The sequence below is a fragment of the Helicoverpa armigera genome, chromosome 4, assembly GCF_030705265.1.
Source record: "Helicoverpa armigera isolate CAAS_96S chromosome 4, ASM3070526v1, whole genome shotgun sequence".
NCBI classification, from domain to species: domain Eukaryota; kingdom Metazoa; phylum Arthropoda; class Insecta; order Lepidoptera; family Noctuidae; genus Helicoverpa; species Helicoverpa armigera.
Window position 1 is genome coordinate 1,768,994 of NC_087123.1, and position 12,847 is coordinate 1,781,840.

General features: G+C 34.2%; 1 protein-coding gene across 3 annotated transcripts in view; it reads left to right on the forward strand.

Moving 5' to 3' along the window:
* The window catches only part of LOC110370478 (very long chain fatty acid elongase 7), a 58,780-nt gene that overhangs the window by 43,741 nt on the left and 2,192 nt on the right, over nt 1–12,847 (forward strand). For all 3 annotated transcript variants that reach the window (XM_064034186.1, XM_021326299.3, XM_021326298.3), the window contains exons 5-7: nt 2,851–3,013; nt 6,351–6,487; nt 12,740–12,804. In XM_064034186.1, coding sequence (XP_063890256.1) covers nt 2,851–3,013; nt 6,351–6,487; nt 12,740–12,804 — 365 coding nt within the window. The remainder of the gene's footprint in view (nt 1–2,850; nt 3,014–6,350; nt 6,488–12,739; nt 12,805–12,847) is intronic.

Sequence of the window (12,847 nt, forward strand, 5' to 3'; positions counted from 1 at the left end):
TATTCTTACGTCAAAATAGATAATCTCCACAGTTTTTGTGTACAGCATCCTTCAGATAACGAGTGTTAACAAAAAGTAATATTTCCTCATTCGTTCTGCGTACTAGAATATTTGTTAGGAAATAATACAACCTTATAGGGTCGCTATCGTGTTCTAAGGATTTGCAAAAGGTTCGCTAAGCTGAGTTAACTTCAAGTAACCTATTGCGAAGTGAGGTTTATGCTAAAGATGAACGCTGAATCGATAAGTTGAATTATAAGCTTTGAATAAAACTTGTTGTGAGGTTGTATAGGTTATTAAATTATTACTAACGACTATAATAACATTTTCCTTATGTTAAAATAAGTATGCTTTTGTTAACCACCGTTTTGAGTAAAACGCGTAATAATCTTTCTCTTCCATTGTTTCCACAATTTACTGTTTTAGAACATCGCTTGCTAAGTACAACATAATTCATAAAGGTACCAATAACAGAATGCTTCTAAAATCTTTAGAGCATTTCTATTACCCTGAAAGTCAAGTCCAAGTATCCAAGTGTATAATTTTCAATTGCCTAACAGTGTTTATAGTTTGGGTATAAGTATGTTTGCACAGAATACATAAGTACTCTATTTTAACTACCTATCCGACAATAGTTCGTGTTAATAGCTATATTTTGCCACATTTTTTCAATATCCTGAAGCCATTATTGAAGTCCAAACTTTCTTTGACCAAATTTTTTTCAATTTTGTTTTTTCCAAAAATTGAACAAATAATAAATTCGACCGGACAACACACACATTTTCTTAAAACGCGACCATTTCGTCGTCAATAAAGTCGATAAAAAACGATCTCAAAGCGCAATGGCAGTTTCACTTTCAAGCGAATGACGTAACAACAGCTGAGCGAGGCTTTCACTGTCAGCTCGGAAGCGTTCATTTCAATGGTCAAGAACGAGTTTACAACCTTGGGGTTCAGTAGAGAATAGACTTATCTGATGGTAGATATAAAATATCATACTAGTATATCTTTATTTTGAGAATCCGTTCTATCTTAGAAAAGGCCTATCAATATCTACTGCTGATTAATGTTACCCTTACCTCCTTAGGGTAGCTCTAGGCTCCCAAAAATTGCCAAATATTAATGCTTGGCAGGTGTCTACAACCATCTTTAATCGCGGCATTCTATGACATATTAATCAGTTGAACTGCTTAATAGAGATAACATTTTGATAGTAACCCCATACAAGAATGTCAAATTATGTGTTTATCTCCAGTAAGCACTTCAATAAATAGGTCGGTTATTAAAATGTGCAGTAAATGTTAGCTACTTAATCGTAGTCCCTCAATAACTGAACTTAATTCTTCACACCCTGGAGACTAAATAAAATCATTGTAGTGGAATAGAGCCTCAAAACATGATTGCAAGGTCCAAATAACATACGTAACATATCGTAATTTAAAAAAAGAAAGCCGATATTATCAGAAAAGCAATCAAAGGCAGGTAATTCCGGTTCGAGCGCATACCTTTCAATAAGCTGTTTTGAATGAAATGTTACTATCAAGGGACTTGTTATGAGTATTGATATAGAAACTAAATCATTTGACATTTTAAAATATATTATTTGTATTATAATAAAACTAAGGTTTCATACATAGAATACGTATAATATTATATTTCCAGTAACACGATAAAATATAGCCATTAACACCCAGAAATCATCTTGCTTTCTATCGGCAAAATAATTTACTTCATAGATCCCTAAAACCCCAAAAACATTTTTGTATAATAGAAGTAATGCATGTAGTGTGGATTCGTAAAAAAAAAGTGTGCAGGTTCTATTTTATCAGTCTCATTCCATCTATCATCTTGGTACTTAAATAAAAATAAAAAGATTTATTATATTTATTCAGTGAGTGCTACTTGCACTTCTAATTAGTTTTATCTTAATTAATGGAAGTCGGCTGTCATTCTATTCGTATGCTTTTTAATTCGTGTCAAATATTTTAATGTGTAACTTCACTCTTACGGATTTTACTGATTTAACATCATCGCATTGTTTTTATTAAGTAAATAGCTGTCTTCCACGCTAATAAAGCAGTCTACATTTTATTCTTATGTTTAAGTTATTTGGTTGCCAAGTTTCATCCAAATCCGGTCTGCTCTTTTTGCGTGAAAGGAAGTAACATCATAACATTATGTTACCACTATTAGAATTGGGCCTACTATCAATATCACATCTATTTGTCAATGATATTGCCACTGTCAGAATACGGTTTGATATTCATTTTCTTTCGGTCATCATTCGGTACCCACAATGTCTGGCAAAGATTTACAAACAGCAGTCGGAACTATGGTCTCCAAGACACGGTGGCTCACTATGACATAGATGGCCACTCATCCGCGGATCGATCGCGACAAGCGTATTTAACCTTGATCAATGGGTTCTTGCAGCATTTACTTAGCCATGAACTCTTTACTTCTTCATCAACGTTGGTCTTTTTACAATAAAATTGGTAAATGTAGGGCTCTTCTTATGAAGAGAAGGCATGAGCATTGATCAGTTGAGTTTTCAGCTGAAAAACTCGAAATTATCATTATCCTCCTACCCTTAACCCAGAGTTTATTTAGCATCGGTGCTGTGTGGAAGAAAAATAGAAAGAAGAAGAAGGAAAATACGTTTATTGAAAAGATTGTGACGCAAAGGATACAGACAAAAAATGGGAACAAATTATAAAAAGACAAAAATTATACTTATACGAGATGAAATAATCTCATCTTCTTTCATAATACACTATCTCATTTCATCGCGTAATCTCTAGACCCAAAAATCTCGAATATTATGATACTTAAAACATGTTTCTTCTACAGATGTTACATCTATGCTGGGTGTACTACTTCTCGAAGCTATCAGAGTTCGCAGACACCGTGTTCTTCGTGCTCCGCAAGAAGAAGAGTCAGATCACCTGGCTGCATCTGTACCATCACTCCCTGACGCCTTTTGAGGCGTGGCTGCTTGTCAAGTTCATTGCCGGTAAGTGGAACGAAGACGAAGTTCTTTTGTTTTTGACCTGTGCAGTTGTGTAAATAGCTGGTTGCTGATATGATACTTGCCAACGAACCAATGTATGATTGAGGCTGAATGATGTTTGATTGGAGACTACGAACGCAGCGTAGGATTGCCAACAATGAGATAGACGGAGGATCTGAACAAGATCACGAGTAGTAACTTTCAAATGGTCCTTTTGAAAAACAATAGGCATCTGTTCAGCAGTGAAGGCCCTATAAAAAGATGATAATGATAACATTGGTTTTAAAAATGGGATTGATATTAAGATGGAAAAATCAACAGTTGTGCATTATCGTGCTTTAAATAAATTAATCACGTTAGTGATATGAATACTCACTTATAATACCACAAGAGCTTCAAAATTATCGGGTATTTTCCGATAGGTTCGTTGCAAACAAATGAAGGAGTCAAGTTTTTCAGGTTAAAAAATAACGAGCGCGAAGCGCGAGTGATTTTTCCTGAAAAACTTGACGACTTTATTTGTTTGCAGGAACCTGAGGGAAATGCCAGATAATTATGAAGCTCGTGTATTCGGAGATTATTTTTCCGTCCCAAATGTCGGCCACAACCTGTCAGTTTGACGTAGCAACGACCAGAGAAAATATTCAAAAAATTTTCAGTATAATACCATGTAGGTTGTACCACGTGACGTCGAATGGTGCAATTCTATTGGTCGATATTTGGGTCGGAAAAATAATCAGAAAAAACATACAACACAACCAGCCTTTAATTAATAGAAGTCTCACACTTTCCATTCCATCTAATCTATCACTAGATGTTTTTTAATAAGCAACTGTTCACGATTAGTCGTATAAGTATTAGTAGCACTAGAACTTAATAATGCACAAAAATGTGTGAGAGTATTTTCAAATTCTATTAATTCTGTGTCACCACAGAAGATTTCTATCTAAGATCTGTAAAATTGATACGAACAAAAAAGCCCGTTACAAATTGAAAGTGAAAACCATCTTAGGGCCATTGAAGTGTCCAATCAAGGTCATGGCTTGACCCGCTTAACCGACTTAAGCAAAGTGGAAGCAGGAAGTTTTAGAGGTACGTTGATTAATGCGTATCATTAATCATTGAGATAGGAATAGGAAGAAAAATTATAGAGAGAATCTATTGATTTAAATCGTGGAATTACAATTTCGGAAGCAATGCGATGTAATTTTTAACCCCCGACGCAAAAACGACGGGGTGTTATAAGTTTGACGTGTCTGTGTGTGTGTGTGTGTGTGTATGTGGCATCGTAGCTCCCAAACGGATGATCCGATTGTAATGCGGTTTTTTTTGTTTAAAAGGTATGAGAGTCGGGAGTGTTCTTAGCTATGTTGGGTGGAAATCGGTTCAGGTCTTCAAGGTCATCAGCTCGTTTGCTAGATGTGATAGGAATGTTACAGGCTCAGTTTACTTGCAAGTATATGTGGGATTTGAAATTTGAAACACTAATGCCTTTTGGAACCACTGAGCTGGTCTGCTGTTAGGGTACGAAGGTAGGAGACGTAACCCTGAACTGCCTTTTAGTAAACCCATCGAGTTTGGGCTCGTTGAATTTGTCTTGACGAGTTCTCTTCATGTTTCTGATTGACGAGAACCTGATGCTGGAAATGGGATGTGGCGGATGAAACCCTGGAATGCCGGAATGAAACGGATAAACCGATTTATATTTTTGCTGAAAAACGTAGAATGTCCAAAGGTTAATCTTTATTGTTTCTCAATCTGTGCAATTCTCCCAGAGCCAGTTTGTTATGAGGATTGTTAAACAGCTTCCTTTGGCCGAGATCGCATATAGCGACCCTATCTTAAGATAAAATAAATTAAAGGAAAGAAGGAAAAATTAAGGAGCTCCTTTAAAAAACATGAAATAAAATTAAATTATAAATTTAAAAACCCCGACCCAAAAAGTACGCAATAATTATGACAAAAGGTTAAAACGCTAAACCCTATAAAAGCAAAAATAACTTTTAACACTACGTAAACTAAATTTTGACGTGTCGGGGGACCGCTTTTTACCTTCATAAATCAAATGATACCTACCTAATTACAACATTCGTTTAAAAAAAAAACACGTATCTAAAGTAATGAATTAATTAGAGCGGTCCCCCGACACGACAAAATTTAGTTTACGTAGTGTTAAAAGTTATTTTTTGCTTTTTATAGGGTTTAGCGTTTTTAACCTTTTGTCATAATTATTGCGTACTTTTTTTGGGTCGGGGGTTTTTTTAAATTTATAATTTAATTTTTTAGGTACCTATTATGCATATCTGAGTATGCTAAGACCACGATTGAAAAAAACATCATAGTATACGGTCCGACACCAAATTCAATTCTTAAGTTCAATAGGACAGGATTTTTTATTACTGGGGTCAAATTCTGCAGCTGCATCGTCCAGAATATTTTGACCAACAGAAGCTGTTGCTATCGATGTATTTGAGCAAATAGAGTAATAATAAAGCACCCGTATCCAGCAGACTATAGTAGTATGTAGACAGTTTGTTCGGGTTTATAAATTAGTATGGAGATAAATCGCAGTAAACGCATTGGAACGATCAGGCGAAATCACAAGTCTGTAACATTGTTAGTTATCTACTGAATATACTCTGAAATCAACAATATCGCTGTAATTATAGACATTTGTAACAGGATTTCCTTGAAAAAGGTTACAGGAAAAACTTCTAAATTATCTACTCGTGGCAGTCAGTAAGAGCAATGTTAATGATGGTTCGTTCGTAATCTCGATTCTTACTGGCTTTTCTCGCGGTTCCGTCTGCTCATTTTAATTTTACACAACCTTTCGCCTCGACCACGAGGAAATTTTCTTCTGTCTTTATTGTCTGATTGTATCGTTATTTCCAAAGTCAATTAAGGTTCTTCTCTCTTTTTAGATAGCTTTAATATATTTAAAATTTAAAACCCTAATTTAAAAAAAGGTATATGAACATCATGGATTTTCAAACCTCTAAAATATAGGTATTTAGACAGCACATATGAGTTCATCTGGTCCTAAGACTTGGATAAAATTATATTCAACTAGCTGATCCCGCGAACTTCGTATCGTTCAAACCTTCCCTGGACCTCTACAAACATTTTAAAACCAAAATCAGCTCAATCGGCCCAGCCGTTCTCGAGTTTTAATCAGACTAACGAAGAAAAATTCATTTTTATTTATATAGAAGATAGATAGATTATGTAGTCTTCTTATCCGACTGCGAAAAAGAGTTAGGTTTTTTTATTATTGCACTAAGTAAGTAAGTACCTACTTGACTTTTTCTAATTAAAATCTCCATTTGTTCTATTCTAGGTGGTCATGGAACATTCTCGAACATCGTGAACAACTTGGTGCATGTGATCATGTACAGCTACTACATGCTGGCTGCTATGGGCCCTCAGTACCAGAAGTATTTGTGGTGGAAGAAACACCTTACCACTCTCCAACTAGTAAGTATTAGTTTAAAAATATAAGCCAATCATTTTAGATCTATTTATTGACTCAGTATTTGCTGAATATGAATGCTCTCCTCTCAGCTGTAGTGTGAGTCCGTATAACTCTGTGAATTTGTATTGCAAAACAATAAACTTCCGATATAATAGTAGTCACTACGAGACCTAAACAGTCAGGTTTCGGAGCTTTGGGTTGCTTAGCGTAGGTGCCCAGATTGCTTAGAAAAATAGATAAACCACTTTTAAGGAAAATTCACATTGCAAACTGATCAATCTTAGATTAGTTCTTAGAAAAATATATTTTGAATGTACTCTTTAGGACCCATCCAAACTCTGAAAGACCTAGTATTTCATAGTAAATACTCGTCTAAATAATATGTACTTAGTTGTTTAATAACGACCAACTATACACATTTTCACATTACTACCTCAGAGAAAACCGCAGCAGATTTAACAGTTTTCGCAAGTCTAACCCAACACTTAACTAACGAGTCAACAGACAGACATACAGCCAGTTAGTTGGTTATCTAGATAAACCGTCGCCGAAGCACGGTCTAGTTATTAGTTACCTCAACAATTACAGACACGAACAGAAATCTCTTAGAATATTTCACAAGTAACCATTCATTTGTTGCTAAAACTAAATTGTTTAATTATTTTGTACCTATTGGTTTTGTCATCTATGCGAGTTGCATGTGTTTGAATTTATTTTAATTTCAACCCTTATTAAAAAGGAAAATAGATATTTATCGCATATTTTTGTAAAGTAGACTAAAACTATTATTACGCTCTACAGTATTAACAAGGATTGAAATGTTATAAATCCTCTTTTGACGTGTTTAACTTAAGTACACAGATAATAAATATTTATAAGTAACATTTAATTGAAATTCTTAATTTTTGTATTTAAAATCTAGATCTCATATCAATCATAAAAATAAAAACGAGAAATAAAAGTAATATAATGAGTTAAATTTTAATATGCTTTAAGTGTCGTTTTAATGCCCTGATTTGCATTATCAAAAACCAAAAACATGCTTTTGTATAATTTTTGCGTATTAAATAAATTGCGTGGAATATAATTAGTAGTCATTAAAAATGTTAACAGGCCTGCAAACTTTCTTCTAGTTTTTAGGGTTCCGTAGCCAAAATGGCAAAAACGGAACCCTTATAGTTTCGTCATGTCCGTCTGTCCGTCTGTCCGTCTGTCCGTCTGTCCGTCTGTCCGTCTGTCACAGCCGATTTACTCGGAAACTATAAGTACTACAGTGATGAAATTTGATGGGAATATGTGTTGTATGAACCGCTACAAAAATATGACACTAAATAGTAAAAAAAAGAATTGGGGGTGGGGCCCCCCATACATGTAACTGAGGGATGAAATTTTTTTCGATGTACATACCCGTGTGGGTATCAATGGAAAGGTCTTTTAAAATGATATAAAGTTTTCTAAAAAACATTTTTCTTAAAGTGAACGGTTTTTGAGATATCAGCTCTCAAAGTCGTAAAAAGTATGTCCCCCCCCCTCTATTTTTATAACTACGGGGTATAAAATTCTAAAAAAAATAGAGGTGATGCATGCTAATTAACTCTTTCAACGATTTTTGGTTTGATCAAAGTATCTCTTATAGTTTTTGAGATAGGTTGATTTAACTGTAATTTACGGAACCCTTCGTGCACGAGTCCGACTCGCACTTGGCCGGTTTTTTTTAAATAACGCATGTCTATACTAATGGGTGATTCTTCGAAACACAGTTTTTACGTGTTTTTGACCGAAGAACATATGAAAATATCATTCGATTGGAATGAAAGTTTCAGGTTTTATGTAAAAGGTAAAGGTCTATCGACGCCTCATGTAACTAATTAGAATTTATAAAAAAAAACTATAATTAAGTTAGCAGAAAACAGTAAAACCTAATTAATCTGGTGTGTCCCAACGCCGGTTTTTGCTGCATTATTTAACTTTCTGCGAGCTACGGTCGCGTTACAATAAAACTAATGAATCCAAATGATCTTTAAATATGTGTTTCTTAATATTTTAACATTAAAATAAAAGAAAATGGTGTATTTTCATAATTACATAAATTTAAAAATTGTCCCCGACTAAATTCATCATTAAGCTGGCTCGATTTGTTCAATCATTATCTATACGTAAATAAAAAATATTTGAAAAAGTAATATTTACTTGTAAGTGATCGCACCGGTCAGCACCGAACGGTGACAGCGAGTGCTCGTGAGGGGACGTATTTTTCCAAAAAAATACGATTGCAAGTTGTCATCTGGTGTTTGTAAGGCAAGTAGTCATATCAATCTGTCTTAATTAACTGATAGTGTGTATCTGCTATCGTTTTGTTGCCAAGGCAAAGTGTCTTATGAGATGGTTTTGCTAACATTAATTGCATGTTTGATGCTTTACGTTTATAAATAAAGGAGCAGGATTTGATAATCTGCGAATTCCTCATTTTTCTGTCCCCCATTAGTCTGGATTCATCTGGCTCTTAAAGCCAGATGAATTTGAGCGGGACATATGAATTAGATTTCATTCAAATTCGGGCATATGTTACAGGTATGTCTAAAGACATTTCTTAATTGTAGTTTGTATACTTATTTGTTAATTTGTGTTGGCTTCTAGTGCATTGTTTTTTGTTCAAATACCGTGGAAATAATTATACTTATTTTTTAATTTCAATAAGATTACTTAAGTAAGTAATACAAAAAAATAAAGCTGTTGGTTTTTATTCCGAAGTTCAATTTCTGTGCTAGAGGTTTTGTTTTTTTTTTATTGTCGCTAGAATAGCTTTATATTTTTTTAGATCCATAATTTCAAAATTTCATAACGAAAATTATAATCAAGAGAAGAAATACTAAGAAAAACGACTAGCGGATAAGAGAAGATATGACAGAAAAATTCTTTGAATAATGAAGAATAATGGAAAGAAAAACAAGAAGGAATAGACAAAACTATATACGCAGGAAAGAAGAAAACAAAAATCTACTGATAGGAGAAATTAATCTCAACGTCTGATTCATTTTCATAAAAAGTTCCTGAAAAACTGAAATTTAATTATTCAGCGTTCTGCAAGTTTGGGAGATCTAACCTGATTTTCGATCAATAGATACTTTTTTAAGAGATGGAAGTAAACATTTTAGTGTCGATTTAGAAAATATAAATCCATACTTAATAGACACTGATGATGAAAAATTTAATATTTTTTATTAATTTACATAGGTAGGATATTAATTAGTTTTCTACTATCTCAAGCTTAGAGTTCCTATCGTACTGAAAAATTAAGTCTGATTTTGATTAGGAAGTTTTAATTCTTTTTAATTGAGAGTTTGTTTTCGGTGAATTTAATTTTGTTTTAAGCTAAGATTCGTTTTGTTTTGTGTTATTAAGAGGTCTTATTAAGATAAGTTTACCATTTCATATAATTATTATAGCGTTGAAGCTAGTGTGATTTAACAACCGTAAGAGGTTTAATAAATGATTAATTTGAATGAAAGCGTTACTGTTTAATTAATTCATAATTATTTTCTTGTGTCAGCCAAAAAAGTGATAAATTAAGTAGTAATAGGAGTAATTATTTCAATATTTGGTAGAATCTATACTATATATATACTAATATTATAAAGTGGAAAACTTTGTTTGTTTTATGGTTGGTTGTAATGGATAAACTCAAAAACGACTGGACCGATTTTAAATATTCTTTCACCATTAGAAAGCTATATTATCTGCGAGTAACATAGGCTATATTTAATCCCGGTGCGGGCAATAGCTCCCACGATACGCGGGTGAAACCGCGGGGAAACGGCTAGTTTTATGATAAAGATCATTGGAAAAATAAAGGAAGTATCATTAATCTGTACAGTCACAATTAATCTGGCCCAGCAATTAATCAGCACCTTTTAAATCCTAATCTACGTGATGCAATTCGATGCCTTCGATGTATGATATTGCACATAAGGCACTGGGTCAAACTATTACGTCAATTTAGGTCTAAGAGCAAAAAAAAATTGAGCCAGATCAATGAGTCAAAAACACTCGGTCTCGAAGAATCACCCTAATATTCTAAAGAGGAAAACTTTGCTTATTTGTTTGTAATGGATAAATTCAAGAACTACTGGACCGATTTTAAAAATTCTTCCTCCATTAGAAAGCTACATTATCTGCGAGTAACATAAGCTATATTTTATCCTGGTACGGGTAGTGGTTCCCATGCGACGCGGGTGAAACCGTTGGAAAACGACTAGTTATGCATAAAAAAATAATTTAGGTTTTTTTTTTATATTTGGGGTTTACAGTGAGTTACTTTTCTCACCCTTAAAACGCAAAGTACCACAAAGGTGTTAAAGTAAATACTTCCGTCAGTAACGTGGAACTACTAATAAGGATAGCTGGTACCGCGCCTCGCATTCCTTGCGTCCGAGCGGCGTTTGCGCAAGCCTTAGGATATACTACGCACCGAATACTTACACCGTAGTTGCTAGTTTTATTAATAAATATTTCGATTTTGGAGATTATTATCACTTTTACAGTCACGATATAAGTCACTTGCTATCGTGTTTAAAAATTCCATAAAAATTTTGCCATGGAACCTAGATATAAACCGATGTAATTTGTTATGGTTTACTATGTTTTGCATGGAACCGTAAAACGTGGCACAGTTTTGTAATATTTATTCAAATATTCTACGAAACGTATAAACCTTAACAAGGGGGTCCAGAATAGTTATAAGGAGTGACCGTAGTCCCTATAACACAAATGGTTTCAGGTTTCAATTGGGAAGACGCTTCCTTTCGCTCTATCTACCGCGGAATCTCCAAGCAAAAGACAAAGTATCCTGCAACTATTCCAAAAATACACAGGCATCCGTAGATGGGCCATTGATCTATCTATACCGATATCTATAATCTCAAAATATCCTCACTACAAATAACCAATAAATAAATCAATGCCCACTCAATACGACCACGGTGTAACATAACCCCGCATCCGAGCTTGGCAACATTTAGCCACCGTTGCGACACCGCAGCGGAACGCGTATCCTTTCTCCATTAGGAAACACACGTTCTATAAAATGTTTTGCACTTAAATTAACTTGGCTGGGTAGTCGGCCATCTTTATGTTGATGATATCTTAGTTATATGTTGGTCTTGGTTTGGTACCTATAGAATATATTTTCCTAAAAGTATTTTTAATAACCACGTCTAGGTCTTATTTGTCACTAGCCCCTCTCGCGTTCCGTAGGTGCTACTTTATGCACCAGGAATAAAAGTAGCTCCTATTCTTCCGCGATAGTTTTAGGTTATCTAGCACTACGGTTTTTCAAATCGGCCCAGTTTCTAAGATTAGAACGTTCAAGCAAACAAACTAACTCTTTAGGCTTATAATATTATAGTATACCTCCAGATATGAGCTTAACACTTCCTTCAACAAATACGAAATGCTGATCAGGAAATGAACTTAAGACTATTCTCACCAGCCTCATTGACATTCTTTACCAATTTATCAATCATTTTACAGCCATATAATGTCTATCAAGCTATCGTCCATCAACTCATCAATCAATGAGAAATGGCTCATGAGATTCAACAGAAATAATTTCCGATTAAAAATTACTCGTGTGATTTGCAGCCGTATAATTCTTGAAAGCAGAACATGTAATTTTCTCTGATTCCAATTCCTTTATTAAAAACCCAAAATTATGTTGATTGTGAAACAAAAAGACGTTTGGAGTCATCGGATTCTCAGAAGCCCTTAATACGATATTTATGCTCTCTTGTATAAAACTCGTGTAAAGTGATTTTGTAACAGAGAAAGCTCGAGAACTTTCTACATTTTTTAACTAATTAGAGCCCTCCTGTTGTATAATTTTGGTAATTAAGATATAAGCGAGATTATGTTACATGGTCTAGTGCAACTAAGCTATTAAGTAAAAAAGTGACGCTGCAATTTTTTTTAATCATTTGCGAAATAGGTCGAAACCAAAACTTCGTAAGAATCCCCGCACTCGACATTTCCGCCTTCAGTTTGATATGGAGATGAATGATAGTGCACACATTAGAACCGGGCCGGTATTAGAACGACTAAATTCACAATTATCTTCAAAATGAACTATTAGCCATCCAAAACTCACAATTGATTATTTAAAAGTCCTCGTCCATAATTGCATAATATTACCTGTTTATCACTTTTACGAAGTTTATGTCTAAAATATCGAATACTCAAAACACTGTATTTTATTTCAGGTCCAATTCTTCATGGTGCTCTTCCACTCCATGAGCGCCTTGGTATACGACTGTGGTTATCCCAAGTAAGTACTTAAATTATACCTTTAAAAACAAAAGTACTTAGAT